General features: G+C 33.5%; 1 protein-coding gene across 3 annotated transcripts; it reads left to right on the forward strand.

Moving 5' to 3' along the window:
• Positions 1-1,959: 1,959 nt before the first annotated feature.
• On the forward strand, positions 1,960-22,843 carry LOC108192919 (formin-like protein 18). Of its 3 annotated transcripts, none has more exons than XR_010284617.1 (18): positions 1,960-2,446; positions 3,436-4,136; positions 4,988-5,209; positions 5,299-7,175; positions 7,283-7,406; positions 8,012-8,083; positions 14,143-14,241; positions 14,434-14,475; positions 15,482-15,562; positions 15,646-15,696; positions 15,792-15,873; positions 18,413-18,507; positions 20,148-20,219; positions 20,300-20,416; positions 20,785-20,853; positions 20,939-21,005; positions 22,225-22,582; positions 22,671-22,843. XR_010284617.1 is itself a non-coding variant. In XM_064079789.1 (18 exons), the coding sequence occupies exons 2-18, from the start codon at positions 2,374-2,376 to the stop codon at positions 22,419-22,421; spliced, it is 4,041 nt and encodes a 1,346-aa protein (XP_063935859.1). In that variant the 5' UTR covers positions 2,028-2,165; positions 2,263-2,373; the 3' UTR covers positions 22,422-22,573. The 3 variants fall into 3 exon arrangements, 2 of the variants coding, with proteins under 2 accessions (XP_063935859.1, XP_063935860.1); XM_064079789.1 differs by lacking the exon at positions 22,671-22,843 and having other exon boundaries at positions 2,028-2,165; positions 2,263-2,446; positions 22,225-22,573; XM_064079790.1 differs by lacking the exon at positions 22,671-22,843 and having other exon boundaries at positions 2,233-2,446; positions 20,306-20,416; positions 22,225-22,573.
• The last annotated feature ends 707 nt before the right edge of the window (positions 22,844-23,550 follow it).

The raw sequence follows: 23,550 nt of genomic DNA on the forward strand, positions 1-23,550 counted from the left end.
GTTTTCATTTCAACCAGAGTTTCTATTATAAGAAATATATGTATATATATATATATATATATATATATGAATGATTTTTATTAAAATGAGATAAAAATGAATTATAAAACATATTTATTATTATTCTTTGACAAGAACTATAAAACACACACATAATTATTGAATTAAGGTAGATATATTGTAAAAATGACCCATTAAATTAGGTTATATTACACAAATTTTAAGACACATACCTGAAAAGAGTTACGTGTACTTCAACAGACCCAATAGTTATACAAAGATCCAAATCTAAAATAGATTATCCAATTTCTCCTCAGTATTGATCCAAATTTGGATAAATGAATGATTCAAATTCGAATCAGTTGGTTTAATATTAAAATAAAGTTTTTTATTTTTATTTTTTAGGTTATTATACTTGAATTTGATTTTATGATTGTTTAATTATTTAGTTAATAACCATATGTATCAAAGATATTTTATATGTTAATTATTGAAATGTATGTTCTTGTCGTTAATTAAGCATAATATTTATGTTATTTACATATATTAAATAATTTATATTTAATTTAATTAATTTATCAAATATAATAATAATAGTCCATAATGCTTAAACATATAATTTTATAATAAATACTCTTACATAATTATGTAATATAATATGTAAATAATAATTTAGATCAACAGACCAGACTACAAAAATTGCTGAGAATTTGGATAAATTGGTGATCCAAATTTAGATTTTTAAATCACAAGCTTTCAAAGATGATTTTACGGTGAGTAAAGAAAAAATAAGGCCGTAAATGAACTGAGTCGATCGAGTCAAGTTGTTTCTTAACTAGTCGAATTTGGTTATTAAGTTTATTGAACACTTTTGTTGTTCAAAATTGAGTTCTTAAATAACCAACTTAAGTTCGAGTTGTTCGTGAATGATTCGAGTCGATTCAAATTTGACTTGGTTTCGAGTTGAGTAGTTCATAAATATTTAAGGTGTTTTCTTAATTTTTTTAAAAAAATATTTCCTAACGACCCAACTATTGGGATGTTGCTATATACTTATTTTAATAATATTACAAAAGTATTAAAATATAAAAAATGTTTTTGATGTCTAATTTTAATAGTCAACTACTAAACTACTACTACTTTAAACTATGTTTGATCCTGAACTGGATTTTTTTTAATTTTTCCAAAATATTTCTTGATTACTACTTTAAACAATTTTGGTCTTGAACTGATTTTTTTTTTCCAAAATATTTCTTGATGATCCAAACATAGAGATGCTGGGATCTACTTATTTCAATGATGTTAAAAAATATCGAAAAAATAAGATCTATATTTGATATGAAATTTTAATAAATAACAAGTAAAATTACTCTTATTCAAACAAGTGTGCCCCCAAATTAATGTTATATTTTTTTTAAAAAAATATTCTTGAAGATTTAACCTTAAGAAAGTTAGTATCTAGATTTTTTTAATGATGCTAGGTAAATATTAAAAATGACATAAAAATTACATTTTATTATTCTTATTTTTTAAACATTAAAAGTTAAAATTTTGTATATATTACTTTGTAATGAGCCAAATCGAGTAACAAGTTGAGCTCGAATCGATTATAAGTCGAACACTAATAACATTTATCTCGGCTCAAATTTTTAATGAACTTTTTTGCTCAAATTCGAACTTGATAATAATGGAATCGAGTCGAACCGAATTTTAAACGAGTCTAGTCGCGTTTGTTCGCGAACAATTCCACTCCTTTATGACAAAAATACCTTGTGCGATGTGGACGGGCCCAGATTCTCCCCCACATACTACTAGTTTAGTTACCAAACTGTCCTAACTGAAGATATCTGTTTGATAAATTCTGGAGCTCACGTGTGTCTTTTTCAGGACCTATTTAATTAGTCCTAACAATTGTTTTTATTACCAGATTAACAACCAAACCAACCCAGGTATAGATCCACATATATAGATTGATACATACAGGCACAGACACAAACAGGAACAAACGTCACAATCCCTAACCTTAACTAGCTCAAACAACAACAAAATCTACAGAGACAGATACATACACATATAGACACAAGAATATTCTATCCTCTGTTTCCCCACATGCTCTGATTTCTCCCATTGAAAGGCAAGTCTGTTGTATAAGTGTAAATGTGAAGGTACATATATACATTTACATTTATTTCAGGTATAATAAAGTGTTACTTGCTGCCCCAGCAAAACACATATAACGTGTTTGTGTATTTGCATATATAGCATTGTGTCATGGATCTGTGTGTTTGAGTTGGGTTGGTTGTTGTATTGCCAATGTGGGGTTTCTTGGAGTAATTTTAGTGGCTGATTGATTGCTTTGGATCTTGAGGAGGCATGGCATTGTTTAAAAGGTTCTTTTATCGAAAACCGCCAGACGGGCTCTTGGAGATTTCGGATAGGGTCTTTGGTATGTATATTATTCCTCATTTCACATTAAAGTTTCAATCTTTTTGCTTTTATAGTATTGGGGGATGTCTTTGTAGTGTTTGATGAAGTTTGCTGTGAATGGTAATTGTTTTTGTTCAAGATTTTCGATTACGACATTTTAGCTGGTGATTTGATGGACAAAATGATTTGAGCTTGTTACGATAGTGTGATAGTATTGGCTTCTAATTTGGAATGTAAGGAGTTTGTATTGATTTTGTCCTCAAAATAAAGGCAAGCTAGATTTTGATTTTTGTTTATTGTTCTCTCTTAAGATTTCCTATCACTCTTAGACCATGACCCTTCATTATCTCATCCACATATTTTAATGTTTGATACTGGTTTCTATCATTAATTGCATAATTATAAACTTTCCCTGTGTCCGCAACTCTCCTTTCACTTGCAAGAATGTCCGAGAGAGACTTAACGGTCACTAATCTGTTAAAAAACATCAACATGATTACGTATAAGTATGACAATGCTAAAGGCTACCTGATTATATATGGTAACTGCCAATTTATGCATGAGGAAACTTATTTTCTAGAACATGTCTAGCTTGTATACTACTATATATATTGAAGGTCTTCAACTACTTTTGTTTTGAGATGGTTTTCAAGTACTAAAGTGCCATTTAATATTAAATGCTGTTACATATTATATATATGTGTGTGTGTGTGTGTGTGTACCGTTCACATGGATAAATACATTCAGCTACTCGTCAAGTTCTTGTATTTTGGTGAGTGCTGTGTTTCTTCCCATCCCACATGTCTTGGAATTTTAATTTCTTGATCATTGTGTGAAGATCCCTAATTCTGTTTCCATGACCGTGGAACTGTTTGAAGCTCCAGTTCTGCTTTATCTGTGACTTGAGCATTTTAACATGCATTTTGCTTAAAAAAGAGAATAAAGATATGCATCATGCTGTAGTTTGTTTAACACAAAGTTTCTAAGGTTCTTGCTGTTACTATGCAGTCTTCGATTGTTGCTTCACTGCGGATATTATGGATGATGATGAATATAAAAAGTATTTGGGAGGCATAGTCACTCAACTTCAGGAATATTACACCGATGCCTCGTTTATGGCATTCAATTTTCGAGAGGGAAATAAGCAAAGCCACCTTGCCAGCATACTCTCTAAATATGATATGACTGTAATGGATTATCCTCGGCAATATGAAACTTGCCCATTGCTTACAATGGAAATGGTCCACCATTTCCTCAGATCATGTGAAAGCTGGATCTTACTTGGTCAGCGCAATGTGCTCTTAATGCATTGTGAGCGTGGAGGATGGCCTATTTTAGCATTCATGCTTGCTGCACTGTTAATATATAGGAAGCAGTACACTGGGGAACAGAAGACTTTAGAAATGATATACAAGCAGGCACCTCGAGAGCTTTTGCAACTGATGTCACCTGTAGATCCATCTCCTTCACAGCTGAGGTACCTACAGTACATCTCGAGAAGAAATTTGGGTTCTGAATGGCCTCCTCTAGATAGAGCTCTCACCATGGATTGCATCATTCTTAGATTTATTCCTAATATGGACGGAGAGGGTGGATGCCGTCCCATTTTCAGGATATATGGACCAGATCCTCTTATGGTTGCTGATCCCACTCCCAAGGTGCTGTTCTCAACACCAAAGAGGAGCAAAGTTGTCCGTCAATATAAGCAGGTCAAATAATCTATTTCTCTTCATCATATGATTTGTTCTTTTTTTAATGTAAAACAGTTATCTGTTTGCTTGCCTAGATAAAACATAGATATGTTAATTATGTCTTGACCTCATCTCCATTTAATGTATGAAGATGCTTCTTCATTTAGTTTCATAGTGCAAACGTTCAAATTGGACATCATTTCCTGAAAATCTAGCCATAATAACTACTGCAACGTATGATGGTTAGCATACATGTTGAAAGTAAAAATTAAAATATATCTGTATTGGCCTATAGACAGATAGAAAGATAATATAATGTTAGATCCAGTTTTGCTAGCTTAGCTTAGAGTAATCCTAAAAAAGCCAAAGTTAGAACTATCATATATGTAGGATTGTGTAACACAAGTGTAGCAGTCGTAACATATAGAATATATGTATAACAATTCACTCAAATAAACAAAAAATTTGATATATTAATAAAAGGCGCTTTTAATAAAAGATTTAACACAGGGCAAAAGAAAAGGACTATCCTAAGCATATGTTATTTCGGGGAATTTTTAAATGGTTATATAATAAGCTAAATTAAAAGACACTGCTGTGTGATCTTATCTCTGTATCCATTCTAAGCACAATTTCCATCAAACTCTACTTATTTAGGCCCCAGATGCAGACAGTAATGTATTACCTTTTGCAACATCACACCAATACTTTCGTCTTGTATGAAGAAGACATACGTGGATATAAAAGAACCCAAAAAGCTTGTGTCCTGTCTTCATGTCATAAGTCATTCCTGTTTTAAGCTGGTGTTATATTTTGAATTCATTACAATCAAATCTATGTATTATATCGTTCTCTATACGTCATTGCAGGCAGATTGCCAACTTGTTAAAATAGACATCAACTGTCATGTTCAAGGTGATGTCGTGCTTGAGTGTATAAGCTTAGATAGTGATCTAGAACGTGAAAGGCTGATGTTTAGGATCATGTTCAATACAGCGTTTATTAGATCAAATATATTGATGCTTAACCTTGATGAAGTTGATTTATCATGGAATGACAAGGATTGCTTCCCCAAGGATTTCAGAGCAGAGGTATCCTATCCTTTGCCTTGTCTGGTGATATATTATTATACAACCGTCTCTGATTTTGTAAGAGGCTTTCTGTTTTTTCTTGGATGAAGGTTATCTTTTCAGAGATGGACTCAAGATCTTCACCTGTTATGCTTCATGTGCCTGATATCGATGGGGATGGAGGTCTCCCCGTTGAAGCATTTGCAAAAGTAAAGGAGATTTTTAGCTCTGTGGACTGGGTGGACACTAGCAAAGATGTAGCGCTAAATGTGCTCCAGAAGATCACATCAGCAAATCTTTTGCAAGAGAAATTAGACAGCAGCTTGCTGAAGGGTACTGCGGATAATCAATTTAATATTTTTTCTCGGATCAATAGCTGCGACAGTTTGTGGGATGATCAAAATCTTGCGGAGGATGCGGAGAAACCAAGTCCAAAGGTTTTGGAAGATGATATAACTAGTTCATCTCCAGATTTGAACTTGGCATTCAAGAAGAGTGAGTCCCGTGGACTACATATTATAACTCAGCGGATTCTTCAAACTTCTTTATCTTCTCCAACCGTTCATAGTAGTTCCCAGCAAGCTTCACCCATGTCTCTCTCTAGATACCACAGTGCACCCTTCCTCGGTATAACAGCTCTACTTCATGATCATGATGAGCCGAAAGCTAAAGAAGTCTACCTATCAGCAAAAACATCTCCAGTCGCTTCTGGCTCTTCGTCTCCTGAAATGTCTACCCCTGTCCACTTTAGTGTCATTTCAAATCTAGAGTCTTCCCGCTCACCTTTCTCGCTGCTTCCTTCGGAGGCTACAACTATAAGAAATGATAAAACTGAACTGAATTCACCTCCAGCTGTTTCTGAACTGGATTTATGCCCGTCTTCTATAAAATCCTCCTCAGATATGGACACAAGTTCTTCACTTTCTATATCCTCATTGACGCCTCTGGTTGAGACTGCAACGTTGTCAAAATTTTCTGCAACTGCTCCTCAACCACCGCACCGTCCTGATATTACTCCAGATCCAGAGCCATTGCATACTTCAGTTATTCAACATTCTGGAACCTCCGTCTTAGGTAGAGTACGTTCTTCATCTGTTCCGCCACACCCACCTCCCTCATCTGTTTCAGAAAAATCTTCTATTACTTCATCCAAGAGTTTAAGCTCACTGGCCACTATAGCTCAACCTTCCGCTGATTCGTCTGCCACTCGAAGGAACTTAATGCGTCCTCCCGCTCCTATACCTACCTCAAAGGTTGTTTTGTCTCAATCTAAAGATGATTTATCCCCTTCCCCCCCTTCCCCTCCCCTGCCTCCTGTGTCACTACATGTTGATTCTCAATCTACAGATAATCTATCCCCAATCCCCCCTTCCCCTCCCCTGCCTCCTGTGTCACATCATGTTAATTCATCAGATTCCTCACCATTGCCTGTAAAACGATTGGAAGATATAGCTTGCCCTCGTCCACCTCCTCTGCCTCCTTTAAGTTCGAAACCAGCCGGACCTATCATGTCTACAGCGCCACTACCACCTCCAGCTCCCAGTTTTGCTTCCAAGGGTCCTCCTAATAAGATTTCTCTTGATGTTCCATTAGCACCAGTTCCGCCACCTCCATCTACAACTGCGAATGGTTTACTGAAAGCAGGCACTACACCAGTTCCACCAGCACCAGTTCCACCACCTCCATCTCCAACTGCCAACGGCTTACTGAAAGCCAGCACTGCACCAGTTCCTCCAGCACCAGTTCCACCACCTCCATCTCCAACTGGAAATGGCCCCGGCGGTACTGCTTCTAGTAATGGAAACATACCTCCGATTCCTGGACCGCTATTAAATGCAAAGGGAAGATTGAACTTGCGTCCAGGTTCAAAAAATCAGGTCCAATCCTCCAAAAAGTCAAACTTGAAACCCTATCACTGGCTAAAGTTAACAAGGGCCATGCAAGGAAGCCTATGGGCTGAAACACAGAAGTCCGATGAAGCTTCCAAGTATGTAGACATTTTCTTGATGTCTTCTGTTCCCAATTATTCTCACTTATCATTGATTTAGCACATACATTTCTCCATTTATATTTTCTTTCTTATATCTTTGTCAGGGCTGCGGAGTTTGACATGTCTGAACTTGAGAGTCTTTTCTCAGTTGTTCCAAATTCTGATACGGGAAGCAGAGGAAAATCAAACCGTCGGGCCTCAGCAGCCAAGCCAGAGAAAGTTAGCCTGGTAAAGTAGTCCTCTTCTCTTACACTTACATCCATTTAACCTTTTCACGGTATCTCTGTTCTAATTTTTTAAAAAAATCCATGTTTTTCTGTTGTTTTCATTCTGCCAACGGGTTCTTATATTATTTAATTTGTTTCTTCGCACCAAATCTGGTGAATAGTCGAGATATAGCCTTAGATGATGAAGGGCATGGTCGTTGAGATATCACTAGATAGCAGTTCACAACACCAGGCAATCCAGGACACAAGTCCTCTAATTTCTTTCAATTATTGAATCTGTTTAGTTAACAACCAGTTTGCGCTTTGGTATAATCAGACATGGGGGCATATTTCTTAAGGTTTTTTCTTTCAGAAGATTCAATGGCTTGCAATTTGTATGTTAACTAATTTCAATCACAAAATCAGTGCTCTAGTTCAGTGCAACTAGGAATTCTGAAAATTCAGCTATTGCTAGTAGACCTATGGAATCATCTTTTGTTTAATGAAGATAAAATGAATTAGATTTGGTTAAGAGTCTTTATATGCTATTATTCTATATAATATTATTATTCATTGTATTAACATCACTTTTTATACCTCCTGATTAAATTTGCATTATACATGCAGATTGATTTTAGGAGGGCATATAATTGTGAAATCATGCTCTCAAAAGTTAAGATCCCTCTGCCTGATATGATGGTAAGCTAAACTATTTGCAGCTTAACTTACTTATCTCACCCCTACTGTGAAAAATACTAATTCTGTATCAGTTTCTGTGAAACCCAGTATATTAATATGTTTAGGTTTATGACTTTGTGTGATCATCAAAAATTGGACTGATAATTTGTCTTTTCTAGGGCACTTGTACCTGCAGCACAATTCTAGATTTCAACACCTAAACACTACTACATGGAAATGCAAATTAATGCCAATTTACTGTAAAGGCTGTAAAATTTGGCACTTACAAAAAGGACCAAAAACTGGAATTTGCATGTTTAAGAATATGCAGAATTAGCAACATGAACAATTAGTAGTAATCTTGATAAGCTAATTGTATGCAGAGTTGACTACATTGTTGGCATGATAATTAAATCCTTAGCCAAATTAAACATTGTGGGTACCTTGACTGTGTATCCTATGCCACCAAACATATGCAAAAGAAGATAATTACATAGCTAGACATATTAGTCATTCAATCTGTTGAACAACTGATAATAAAGTAATAGTTCTAAAAATAAAGATTTAGTATTTAAATTACATTATCAAATGCCATAAACCAGAGGTTCATACTACCAAACAAAAAACAAAAAAAACCCAGAGGTTCATCTCTTTTTAAATCCTGTAAGTTACACACATGTCGAATCTTGTCATTAGTGTAGACCTTAAACACAAAATGTGACTATATTTTAAAATAGCAAAAGAAAAAACAAAAATAATACAATAGTTCTGCAATGTCATCGCTTGAGTTCAATAAAATATTAGGTGCTGATAACTAAGGTGACAACTAAGGCACCAAACAAAGCAGTGGACAATCAAGGTCAACTAAGACACAGGGCAATGTAGTGGATTAAATATGCACGAACTGTTTTGGCTCATAATTAGCATCTAATTTATCATCAGTATTTGAAATACATATACCTGAATTATACATATTTATCAGTATATGTCATCTCTCTCTCTCTCTCTCTCTCTCTCTCTCTCTCTCTATATATATATATATATATATATATATATATATATATATATATATATATAGAGTCATGCTCCACTACAAACCTCCTTATTCTAAAAACTAAAAACCCAACTGGATTATCACTAAACTCTAAGGAGAGTATCACTAAATTCTCCCACAACCCCACCTTCTCCTCCAACCCAGCCTGCCTCCACCTTCACTTCCAGCAACTTCATGCCGCCAACCCATCCATGTCCGCCGCCCATCCATGTCCACCGCCCCTCCAAATCCGTCGCCTCTCCATGTTTGCTTCCACCGTATCTACAACCAACGAATCCAACCCACCTCCACCTTCTCCTTCTTCATCTTCTTCTCCACCACCTCCATCTGCGGCACCTCCACCTCCGTCGCCCTCACCTCCATCATCTTCCCCGATTTACTCCAATTTTAAAGACCTAATTCTATCTATTTATCAACAACTACAGAACAGAGCAACCCGTTGAATCTGCTGAAATTGTTGCTCCATTAACCATTCCATGTCCACCACCTTCATCTCCACCCCCCGCATCCACCATCTCCACCAGCGCCACCACCACCAGATTCAAGTACAAGAACTGATATGCTGATTTTCTCCGATTTCTGGAAATTTTCACCAATTTTTGCAACACATATCACTAAATTCTAAAGAGAATATCACTAAATTGTACTGAGAATATCACTAAACTGAATTGGTTTTTAGTTTTTATTTTAAGGATGGTTTCTATTTGATCATGAGCATATATATATATATATATATATATATATATATATATATATATATATATATATATATATAGGCCAACATTCCATAGAGGGACTCCTTATATGGAGTTACATAGCGCGCCACTGTAAATCATTAATTTTATTATAAATTCTGTTATAGAATACATATAAAACGTGATTCTAATATAGAATACTATAAAATATGTCTATTTTAAGTAATTTAACACTTAAAATCTGATGAAAAAAAGTATATTTTTGAAACTGATTCTACAACAGAATAATTCTGGATGATTATTATTCTGCTATAGAATCATGTTGAGATATTGCATAATTTTAGATGATCTTTGGAATAAAAAAATTGTATAACTTCGTTTTCGGTTTAATAATCAAAATTTGCAATTATATTTCATAAAAAATATATTAGAATATATATTATGTATATATTTATAATGGTGTGCTACTTAACTCCATATAAAAAGGTATGCTATGGAGTGCTATCCTATATATATATATATATATATATATATAGAGTTACATTAGGGTAGCAGTGTTTACAGTTATACTAAAACATGTGTTGGACGGCTGAGATGAAAAGTTCCTAAGTTACCCGGATACTTGAGTTCCTCGCTGATCCCTCCCCTATATATATATATATATATATATATATATATATATAGGCTCATAATCAAATAGAAATCACTTTTAAAATAAAAACTAGAAACCTGTTTCCCTACCACTATTTATAACTAATTTATACTGCACTAATCACTGTTTTTATACATTATGTAAACAGCGATTTTTATTATCAAAATTGAGAAAATCTACTTATCTAAACTATTGATAATCGATTATAGATGATCAATTTCATCCGTAGAAAGGTTCTTGGCGGTAGGAAGCCGCAAGAGAAGTTGTATGATGATGGTAAGTAGTCGTTAGTTTTGTAAGTTATGATGGAAAGTGTATGTGACTATTGGTAATGATAGACAATGGTGGCAAGTCATAGAAACGTCTGGTAATGGTGGTAAGAGGTCCATTATTACGATTTGGGTGAAGATGATGGTCATATAAGTTGCATATATGTGTGTATATATATATTTAGGCTCATGATCAAATACAAACCAATCTTAAAATAAAAACTAAAAACCACTATTAAAACTCCTTAATTTACTAAAGGCACTCACCTGCACTAATTCAACCCAGCATAGCAATCCTCCCCCAAAATCTGCCCAGGTCTTTGCCCTCATTCCACACCGCCACTACTTTAGCCACATGTCTCTCACCAGCCCCATTTTCTTTCTTTCTCTCTCTCTCCCCCTCTTCCAACTCCACATCCGCCATCAATGGCCACTACCTCACTGCTCCTGACTTCACCATCACCATTATTACCTCTGCCCAACCTCTCCTCACCATCACCATCTTCATCCTTTCTTCGCCATCACCATCTTCATCCTTTCTCTGTCATCAGCTTCTTTTTCCTTTTCCCGTCATGACTATCTCTCTCATCTATGTTCCCCTTCCTCGATCTTTTTCGAACAATCTTTCTCTCAAGAATGATTAGAACGCATTCATGGATTTTAACGTTGTTAAAATTCTAATATAGCTGTTAATATATTTATAAAAATTGATGATGTCTTCCGTACAAATTAGTGATATTTGCTTTAGAAAATAGTGATATATGTTGTAAAATTAGTGATATTTGGTTTGGAAAATAGTGATTTGTGTTACAGAAATTAGTGATTCCTCCTGATAAGTTAGTGATTTGTATTTAGTGTTATTGATGATTGGAGATAGCTCGGATATATTAATAATCTGATTGTAATGTGAGATGAATGGAAAGTGATGGTGTACAGGATGTCATCGCACCTTGAAGATGAAGAAGATGAACGACAGCATGTGTTTGTTTTGTATGTATAGAATGTGTATATTAGGTTGTAACATTAGAAAAGGTGCGGCTGTTCAAAAATCAGTGGGCTGGGTTATAATTTGTTTGGGTTGGGCTGCAGTTTGTAGAATAAGATGGTTTGTAGTGGAACATGACTCTATATATTTATATCCGCGAGATATGCTATATATAAATTAGTGATATGTTATGTACAAATTAGTGATTTCTGTAGTTAAAAGTAGTGATAAAAAACTGTCCGGAAACTGGTTTATAGTTTTTAGGCTAATTTGGTTTTTATTGGAGTAGGACTCTATATATATATATATATATATATCATTGTTCTATAAAGAACAATCTTATTTAGAGTCTCGCAGAGAACCATTTCGGTCTACTTGAAATTAACATAAATAATTTTATAATTAATCATACCGATACATAAAATTTGATTCTAATGTAAATACTAATCATTCATAACATGGACAAATAATTAATCACTTACAACTTAAATAAAAATTTTGATTGTTCAATTTGGTTCTACTTTAGAATCACATTGGATGAATATGGTTCTACAGTAGAATCAGTTGGGATATTATGAATAATTTTCAACGACTTTTTTGGACAAAATAATGAAACTATTATTTTTTATTTTTTAACTAAATATTTGATGAATAATGCGATTGATACATGTAATTTGTGTGTATATAGAGGTGTTCTCTGTTGGACTCTATCTAAAATGGTTATCCATGGACAGTGACATTATATATATATATATATATATATATATATATATATATATATATATATATATAGTTTTACTCTAATACAAACCAAATTAGCGTACAAACTAAATACTTGTCCCTGACCAGTTATTAGTTTGTACGTCATTATCACTATCTTATATATAACATATCTCTCAAATATAAATACATACATATATATACATATACATACACATACATACATACACACACAGATATATATATATATATATATATATATATATATATATATATATATATATATAATGTATATGATCATCATCTTCATCCGTATGGCAATAATGGGCTTCCTGCCACCATTACCAACATCTTTTATGACTTGCCACCATCTTCTACCGTCACTAATAGCCACCGCCTGCCACCATAACTTACCACAACTAGAAACTATTTACCACCATAACACACCTCTCATTAGTTACTATCTCCATGGACCTCCTACAACAACAATTGACCATCAATAATAAACCGCCATTAGTTAACATAAGTATATTTTCTTAATTATGAAAAACAAAATTGCTGATTTTACTGTATAAATAGTGATTAATGTAGTATAAATTAGTGATCCCTGTAGTTGTAAACAATGATTGTGAAATTGTTGATTTTACTGTATAAAATAGTGATTAATGCAATATAAACTAGTGATTCCTATAGTTGTAAACAGTGATTGTGGAACTGGTTTTTAGTTTGTATTTAAGAGTTGGTTTGTATTTGATCACTAGTCTCTCTCTCTATATATAATGGGTGTTTGGGTAAGGCACTTCTCGGCTTAAAAGTGGTAAAAGCCCACTTCCACTTATTTCATGCCCGTTGGCAAAATCAGAGAATCACTTAATTAAAGTAAAAGAAGCTCAAGAAAAAAGCTACTAAACCTAGTTATTTTTTGGGGCTCAACTTCTTGCTAACTCAGCTTCTCTTCTTCTCGTTGCTGCTCTTCTGTTAGGTAGTACAGTTGTTGGTCTATAGTTGTCTTGTAATAACTTTCTTGCATTTATTAATTTTTTCTTTTAATGCAAAGTTTAAAATTTTGTATTTGTAAATATTTTATTTATTAGTAATAAAAGGTCTTATATTTTTATACTTTATTTTTTAAAAGAAACAAATTATTATATTACAAAATTACGAAACTATACCAACTTATAAGTTCAGTTATTCAAACACTTAAAAAATTTATAAGTTATGGTATCCAAACACTTATAATAGCTTATAAGTCCAAACCAACTTCTAACTTCTAATCCACTTCTTACTTTAAGCAATAAGTCACTTCTTTTAAGCCCAGTCAAACGGCCCCGTAGACATACACGTTTCCGTTGGAGAATAATTTTCTTATATTAGCCAAATTGGCATTACTATATTGTATAGGCTATATTACTACTCACAAGCTCACATATGGGACACTGGTCAATTGGCAATTATGCTGGCAATATTTAACGGAAGTGTGACAATATATTAATAACTCTCTTTAGTTGATGTAGTAAATGCTCTCATTGAGCACTGTAATTTGTTTCATGATGCACTTCGGTGGGATTCCGGACATCTTGTTTTATTATAATTGCCTACTTTTAGGATGTATTTACATATGAGAGGTCTTTGGATGCCATAGAAATCAAATTTACTCCCAAATTATTGTTTAAAGATAAGGCTCGAACTCCAATCTGAATTGCAGAATGCAGTCCTCGCGTTGGACGATTCCGCTTTGGATATTGATCAGGTTGAAAATCTTATAAAGTTTTGCCCGACCAAAGAAGAAATGGAAGTTCTCAAGGTGAGTAAACAATATTTTTTTGGACATATTCTTTCTCTTTTTTGTCCGGTTATTAAACTTTTATCTATTATTTTGTTATCCTCTGCGTACTAAGAAAGTTGCAATAATACATTTACTATAATTTGTTAGTTAATAAGAGCGATTCCTTAATGTTTGCTTCTTAATTTTGAATTTATAATTTTCTTTTGTCAGAATTATAGAGGTGACAAGGAAAATCTTGGAAAATGTGAACAGGTTGGTTAATTTACCTTTTAATCGTTCGTCTCATCCATCTCATTATCATTTCTGACATTTCTAAAAAGGTTGTTGCCTCTATTAAGTAGGGAATGTGGATATGCCACGGAGTGTGCCACATGGCATCTCCACAGTTTTCATCCCAGGGATTAGCTGGGATGCAGGAAGGGGGTACGGGAGGGCTAAGATATGTAATTTTAAATGGTTTTATAACAAAAATAAAACAGACAACTGGAACTATGATTGAAACACTTCTACCCAATACAAGTAGCCCTTGTTAATCTATGGCTATTTTCAGTTGGTTGTAATCAATCTGTATATATGTGTATGTATCAATTAGTCCCATCCTTTCCTCACCCGTTTTGTGTATATGCAGTTTGATGCATGTAAATGCTAATACACACACACACACACACACACACACACACACACACACACACACCAGTTGGCTGCTTTGACTTGAACCTTTAGTTTGATTATTTGATTTCGCAAAGTTTTATAGTGTAAGATGATTGAATTACGTTGCTTACCCTGTTTTATTTTATTTATTTTCAAAATAATATTATGTCTTTTAATTACAAAGCATGGTGAACTCTTTATTGATTTATTTAATTTGATTAATATGCAAACTCTTGAATTATATATATAATATATATCTGTAATATTTTAATATTTGCTGACTCGCACCCAAATCCCCATATTTTTGGATTTTCCGAATTCCTGTACCCCGCATCCGCTCCCGCACCCGCACCCACACTGCCTAGCATATAATTTTTTTTACGCAATTAGTTTGTTCATTGGATACAACTATGAAGAAATTTTTGTCGCGCGGCTGCATCTTTTTATCAGATTGGATATATGGCTAGATTTTTTATTTCTTTTGTTACTGAAAAAGAACAACTGTCTGTTGGTTTAGATTGTATGATATACAATTTCACATTTTTTGGTCGTGATATCCTGAAACAAAGGACGAGATATTAATATAATAATTGTATCGTTATCACAGTTTTTTCTCGAATTGATGAAAGTGCCACGGGTCGAGGCCAAGTTAAGAGTGTTTGCATTTAAGATACAATTTTGTTCTCAGGTAAAGATATACTAACCCTTGTATTTTTTGTTCCCTCTTTTGCTTTTTTACAATATGATAATATATGTGCAATTCCTTTTTAGGTTTCTGACCTCAGAAAGAGTTTAAATGCTGTCAATTCTACATCGGAAGAGGCAAGCTAATTAGCAATCTGCCTAGTTGATTTGTCATTCATCTATCTACTGAGAACTTAATTAACAACATAAATTGTTCTCAATTTTTTTTTCAGGTCCGAAATTCGATGAAGTTAAAAAGAATCATGCAAACTATTCTGTCACTTGGAAATGCTTTAAATCAGGGAACTGCAAGGGGTACGTGGATATTCTTTTAGTCTCATCTATACTTTAGCAAGTGCGCCTCTATTATTTTGTCGTGACATATAGGTATACCTCATCCATATTTTAGTTTATACAATTTGTATATACCTATATAACTTAGATCCCACTATAGGTCTATTCTCAAGAATATGTTAAAAATACAAGTTGAAAGGTTTATAACTGACAGTAAACCAATGTTGGAGTTTTGACTCAAACATTAGCCATTGCTTAACTGAAATAAGATTACAAGCATGACATTAACTTTTGGCTTATAGCTGATCATGGACATAAATATTCAGATAGATCATATGTACTATGTCATTTGTTGTATTACTATCTTTATATTATAGAGTTAAAATTCTAATTATAATCCGTGACATCTCTAGAAGTATGTAAGACCGTTCAAAAGATTAAAAATATTCGAAGGATGTGACTGAGTGTTTACAAGTTCAAAATACATGCAAAGACAACATCGTGATGTACCTTTCATTCAATTTCATTAAAAATTTAAAATAGTATCCCTTGCTTATATCATTTGTACCTTCTATTGTAATACATATTAACTTTTCTATCATCATCCATTTGGTCATTTCTATACTATGATAAACCTACCAAAAAGGTTTGGTAGTCGGTCGTTGGCCATTAGGCCTAATAAACCATGGATTAAGATAAATCTTAGACAATTATAATATGGATGGGATATTATTTCGGAATGAGTATAAAATAAAATTGACTTCTATAAAGAGCATCTCCAAGCGTATAATACCCTTAGCTAAACTAGTATAGGTGGCATTTATGTGTCATTATTTGGAGAATATGCAAAAAATATAGCAATCCAACCGTGCAATTCCTTGGCAATAAATGTAGACAACTATGTTTGGAAGTGCGGTTAAAATATGTTGTGCTGTTGGAAAAAAGTGTTTTTGTAGAAATCAGATTATTGTTTGGTAATTTTTTTGATATTTTCATATTTTGAGTTATAAAATAAAAAAATAAAGTTTTTGGTGAGGTTTGCTAGTGAAATTGATAACGGCTTCCCCGCAAAAGTTAAAAAACAGCTTTTTCCAAAACCATGGGGGACCTGCTTTTTCTGAAATCAGCCTTTGAGCTAAAAGCCACTATTCGGAAAAGCTGCTGTTCGGAAAAGCTGTTTTTAGATTTACCAAACAGTTTTTCACCTATTTTTCAGCAAAAAACTATTGTTGCCATATGCAACAACAATGCCAAAAAGAGCCTTGGTTGGTTGTTTTTGTCGAACTAGCAAAGCCCTTGGGTATAGTTTTACCTTACTATAATTATACATAACACCACTGGAGTACACACCACTCCCCGTAATTAATCTTTTACATTTTAATATTTAACAACCACTTTACGTATTAGCATTGGGGATGCTCTGACAGTATATCAGACATATTGATATTTGACATAATTTCAATTCTAAAACAACTTCAATTATATATATGTCCATTCGAGCGTATGATTTAATTATATGATAATATACTTATACATGTTCAATCGAACCAATCCTATTTAAGATTTTATAAATATGTTAGTATTTTTTCGAAAGGTTTTTATAATATTTTATCTATATACACTATACAGACCCATGTGAAAGGAATCTCTATGATGCTTGTTTATGTTATATATTTCGTCATTTTCTTTTCATCTGCTCCTCTAGCTTCTTTTATTCCTCTAGTATTTATAAAAGGTACATGAACAGTTCTTTTCTTAAATTGAATTCTATTCCAGAGAAAAGGTTTTAATATTATGCCCAACAATATTTTTTGTAAACCCTAAAGCACACATATAGATTTAGCAAAAACAAAGGGCATAAATACAGTTTAAGGATAAATAAATAGGAAGGTAGAGACTAGTATTCCACTAACCAATCATTAAACCCAACATCTACCATATGCCTTATTCTACATGTAGTACTAAAAAAGATGAAATGAGTCATTTCCCCACTCTACCTCGTAGACACTGCATTCAGCGATGACTAGACTTCTTGATCTAAGAGCATTACTGAAGTGATATCGGTTTCTCTGTGTCTACATATATGCTTCCCTCAATTCCAAATCTTTTGTGTTCTTTGAATTTTTGTGGTCAAACTGACCAATCTTATAGGATTTTTTTTATATTACGGATTATTATTTCTGTAAAATGTGTTATAAGAAAACTATATTAATCTGTTTTAGTATGAACTTATCAGATTTATAGATTTACAAAAAAATATATGTTGATCTTAAGTCAAAGTTGGGTCAATGTGACCAAAAATAATTTAAACCAAGTCAATTTGCGATAGAGAATATAGAGTGTTTCAAAGTTGGTGCTTGTCAAACATTGTAAACGACTGGTGCTTGTCAAACACTATAATTGCTAAACACTCACTGCAGATTTTAGTTTGTAGACTCGTTGTCACCATCTTATATTCATTTATTCAATTATATTATCTTTTTCTGAATCTTAAGGCCAACATCAAAAAAAGGCATTTCTGGTTACATATGTCAAAGTAATTTATAAATCCATGACTTAGGTTCTGCTGTTGGATTTCGACTGGATAGCCTACTCAAGCTGACTGATACACGAGCACGAAACAACAAGCTGACATTGATGCACTACCTCTGCAAGGTACAAAGTTAGAATATCACTTTATGTCACCTTTCTGCTAAATATTAAGTCAAGTTCAGGGGAACTAGGAATATCATTTGTGTAGCTGATAACCTGTGACATGGTCACGTGAATATCTAGAGGCTGTTCGAGGAGCAGTTTGCCAGACAGCTGTGGATTAATAAATACAAAACATAATGTGATTATGTTTACAAGTACACTACTAATTTTCATGGATATTGATTTATAGCACCATGATGTCCGTCAGCCCGACAGCCTCTAGATTTATGACTAAGAACATCAAGTAATTATGACTAAGAATATCTAGAGGCTGTTCGAGGAGCAGTTTGCCAGACAGCTGTGGATTAATAAATACAAAACATAATGTGATTATGTTTACAAGTACACTACTAATTTTCATGGATATTGATTTATAGCACCATGATGTCCGTCAGCCCGACAGCCTCTAGATTTATGACTAAGAACATCAAGTAATTTTGTTTACAAGTGCAGTAATCTTCATAAATATGATGCATAGCACCAAGAATGTGTAGATAAGATTATATATGGGCACAACGGGATGGAATAAGAGGTGGAGGGAGTAAGTGAATTATTCAGGATAGAATTGTTGGATAAATATGCTTCACTTACTAAGTTCCACAAGGCTATGGGGGTGTATTCAATCCGGATTCTTTTATATTTAAGAAATCCAACAGTATTCAATAAATTTTAAAAATTACATTAAAATCTAGACGTATTCAATCAAGATTTTAATATATCTTTGAAAATCTGGGGGAATTTTATCATGATTTTAAATTATTCTTAAGAATCTTGTGGTATTCAACTATGATTATTTATATCCATTAAATTTTGATGGTGATCGAAGATGATGGTTTTTTTTGGGATTTTCTAAAATGATAGAGTCTGAGGGATTCATTTGTGTTTTTTATGTTTTTAGTAATCTCTCCAAATTTAATGAGATTCTAAAATATTTGTGCTTAAATCCTAAAGACTCTACTTCAAGTCTACGAAATTTTACATTAACTCCGCTAGACTCTACTTCAAGTATACGAAATTTTACCTTAAGTCCGCTAGGCGAATCAACTACAATCTATTAAAATCTATAGATTATTATTAATCTGTTAAAAATTGTTAATATCTATATCTAATACACCTCTCACAACTGTACTTGGATATCTCTTCTGCAGAAGACATAAACCAGTACAAGAGAAGCCATATAGGCAACACAATTAACATATAAATTGGGAAAAATATGTTATATTCAACATCAAGTCCCAATTTTTCATTTCCACCAACGGCACACACACGAGCGCCATCTTCAACCTTAGAATTTACACTAATACCCATGGCACACAGGGAGGAGGGAGGGAGGGAGGTCATCGCCATAAAGTTGTCTGATCGGGACGTCACCATACTTCCAAAAAGAATACTTTGACTTTGGCAAAATAGTGGTGGTCTAAATCCATGTCAAGTTCTTGTGAATATCAAGCCAATAAATTGTGACTAGGGCTTTGAATGCGTCTCCACATGGCTATCGTTTTATCACAGTAATACTAACTAGGACTTTGAATTGCTATGTTGGCGGTTGAAAATTTCAAGCTGTTTTACGGCTGAAAAACTTGTACCTTATTATCTGTTAGGTGCTAGCTGAGAAGCTTCCCGAACTTCTAGATTTTCACAAAGACCTTGTGACTTTGGAGATATCAACAAAGGTACTATAATTTGTTTATTTTGGTAGAAACATCGTCTCCGTCTCTTTTTTTCTTTCTGATAATTATTGACTGTGATGCAGATACAGTTGAAATATTTAGCTGAAGAAATGCAAGCCATTAGCAAAGGCCTGGAGAAAATTGTTCAGGAACTTACTGCATCAGAAGGCGATGGTCCTGTTTCAGAAACATTTTGCCAGGTTAGTTAGTGCTTAAGCTTTTATGAATTTTGTGAACTTACAAATAATGATTGCATTTGTCTTGTTTATGTTATCGAGAATGTAATAAGAATAAATGGAGGGGAACATAAATTCTTAAAAAGGAAAACTTTATCAGCTTTGAATTTTCATGTTTTCTTTTCTCATGTCATGCTCCTTTTCTTATGTCATGCTCCTACACTCCTGTACAAAACTTATCCTACACCCATTATACGAGATTGCAATAAAATCTTGCTGTCTCATGATCTAATAACTGAACCCTACTTTTATCCACATTCATTTTAGGCTCCTGTTTGGAAAGAAACAGTGGCTATAAGAGGAATTTTAATTTATTCTCTTCACATGTTCAGATTTTGAAGGAATTTCTTGGTTTTGCTGAAGCTGAAGTGAGATCCCTGGCATCTCTTTATTCCGTAGTGGTGTGTATCTAAGTATGCAGAAACATTTGTTATGGCTGATAGTAAAAATTAACAGCCCTGCTAACTAAATTCTTATTGTTTAAAGGGAAAAAATGCTGATGCGCTGGCTCTTTATTTTGGTGAAGATCCTGCCCGTTGCCCATTTGAGCAAGGTATTCTTCTCTGTTCCGCTCAAAGTTATACTACTGTAATATAAAACTAAACAGAGTGTGTAAATTAGTTATTGAAAGCATTGTCAGAATGTTATTACGTAGGGGAGTTTCTTCTAGTTATTGGATGCAATTTTAATATATGTTAAAGGGGTGACAGGAGGTTAGTTTTGTTGTTGTGACAAACTAGAAAGAACTTCAGTCAATCTTGTGTTATTGTGTACCTGGATTAATATGATTTTAGTTCAGTGGACATATATAAGAATATGAAAAAGATACATTTAGTGATTGAACATGGTAGGTTGGTGTTTCACTGAATGGTAGGATGTACTAGGGATTCTTTTTTCTTCCTCTCCATAAAGTAGGGAAAGGCCAGCTCCAAGAATACTTAAACAGAGCATATAGGGAATTTTAGTGGCGGCTCATCCTAGTTCTGCCATTCTATTACAGTGTTAGGCCTCTTTTTAAGTTCCATATATTTTGGGGCAAGGCAATGCTGGTATTCAGTCAATTTTTCTTCAGCCACTTTAGGCTGAAGGAAAGTTTTTCATTTTCGTATTTCCCAGCATTGGGATTGACGCAGCAGTATCTGATTTTTAGTTGTATTCTCCTACACAAGATGCAAGGTTTCTGTAGAAATAGCGGTTTCTGAAAATCGCGACCTGATAATAGGGTATCTATATGCCTTGTGTCATAAGATAGGACTTTTGTTGCTCTTTCTTTTATGCCTATAAAAGAGTCCATCCAATCATCTACTGTTGCATCAATTAGCCTCTAGTATAGTAGGTAGTAGCTACTCATATAAAAGACTCGAAAGTAACTTCCTTTATTGGTGTCCATCTAAGCATTTCTTGTTGCATCAATTAGCCACTGATGCAATAGCTACTCGTATATAAGACAGACAAAAGTATACTTGTTACTGCAGTCAATATCGGGGTAAATGTTACATATTTACATCAATCTAGATTTGTATCCAGAAACTAAGGAGAAATGACAATAGCTATTCCTTATCACCTGTTACATGCCATATATGGGACTATGTGTCTTTTACATGGAAGAAACATCAGCTGAATAAATTGCAACATAAAACACATGCCATTTTTCTGCAATCTTTATACAGTATCATATGACGGAGCTCCTGAATGCCATTTATATTCACAGGTTATTGTATAACGAAAATAATTGGGTACCTTTGTTTTTGCTTTTATATGGTAATCTGCAGTTGTTTCAACATTACGTAATTTTGTGAGAATGTTTGTGCGAGCACATGAGGAAAACTGCAAGCAGATTGAGCTTGAGAAAAAGAAATCTCAGAAAGAAGAGGAGAAGGAGAAGGAAAAATCGAGCACTCTTAGAAAAAGACCAGAAATGGAAACTATGAAGACCAAGGAGTGCGCAGAACATTTGATTAAAACGTAGTCGTAACACAGTTAGCTAAGTGGATGATATCCACAAGCTGTTACATCTCGGTTACAAGCTGGGAATAGCAAGATCTCGGAAGTATGACGATATGAATTAGAACCTTAAGGATGGAATCAACACAATTTGTAGGATAACCAAGAAAGCGACTAGTTGCAGCGGTAAGATTTCTTTACAAGTCTTTCTTAATTACTGATGTAGATTACTTGCGACTAGATGATCTGATTTATTTTTAATATAATTAAGCAGGAGATGGAAAATGGAATTTGATGAAGCTGGTGACTTGTAGGATAGTCTGCAAATGTTTTTTAGGTAGGGAGCACTTAGTTTAGGAATCAACTTCCTTGTTAGTGTAGCTTGTACATGACAAACATTGTTCTCTAATGCTATTATTAATATAAATGTGTTTGTGTTTGTGTGTCTGTTCTGTGCGTGTACTATAACAGTGTCTGTTCTGACATGCAAGTTAAGAATAGATGGTCGAGATCAGGCGGACAAGACTTGTGTCAAAGAACCTCAACTATAAAATGTGTTTGTGTCTGTTCTGTGCGTGTACTATAACATAATGTGAAAATTGTAGATGCAGATTGGGTTAATGGGCAAAAAGATCACTGAACTCGTGGCCAACTTGCAGTTGGGTCACTGAACTCAAAAAGTTTGCAAACGGATCACAGAACTAGATTTAACTTGCAGTCAACTCACTGAACTAATAAAAACTTGCATTTAGGTCACTGCACCGTTAAGTATTAGTTGACTTTAACGGAATCCGTCAAGAAAAATAAAAAAAATTTAAAAATTGATTTTTTTTGAAAAAAATCTGAAAATTTTGAAAAAACTTCAAAAATTCAAAAGTTTTGAAAATTGGATAAAATTCTGAAATAATTTTAATTTGAAAATTTTAGGTATTTCTTTTTTGAATTCCATATTTTTTTGATTGTTTTCAAAAAATTTAGATTTTTTTCGAAGTTTTAACATTTTTTTCATATTTTTAAAAAATTCCATATATTTTTTATAGCTTTTTCAAAATTTTCAATTTTTTTTACGTTTTCAGTTTTTTAAAGAAATCGGATTTTTTTATAGCTTTTTCAAAATTTTCAATTTTTTTAGGTTTTCAGTTTTTTTAAAAAAA

Source organism: Daucus carota, chromosome 6, assembly GCF_001625215.2.
Source record: "Daucus carota subsp. sativus chromosome 6, DH1 v3.0, whole genome shotgun sequence".
Taxonomy (NCBI): Eukaryota; Viridiplantae; Streptophyta; class Magnoliopsida; order Apiales; family Apiaceae; genus Daucus; species Daucus carota.

Coding starts and splice junctions, on each gene's coding strand:
- LOC108192919 (XM_064079789.1), top strand. CDS start 2,374: ATGGCATTGTTTAAAAGGTTCTTTTATCGAAAACCGCCAGACGGGCTC. Junction 7,407..8,011: donor AGCCAGAGAAAGTTAGCCTG/GTAAAGTAGTCC, acceptor TTATACATGCAG/ATTGATTTTAGGAGGGCATA. Junction 20,417..20,784: donor TTTCAGAAACATTTTGCCAG/GTTAGTTAGTGC, acceptor TCACATGTTCAG/ATTTTGAAGGAATTTCTTGG.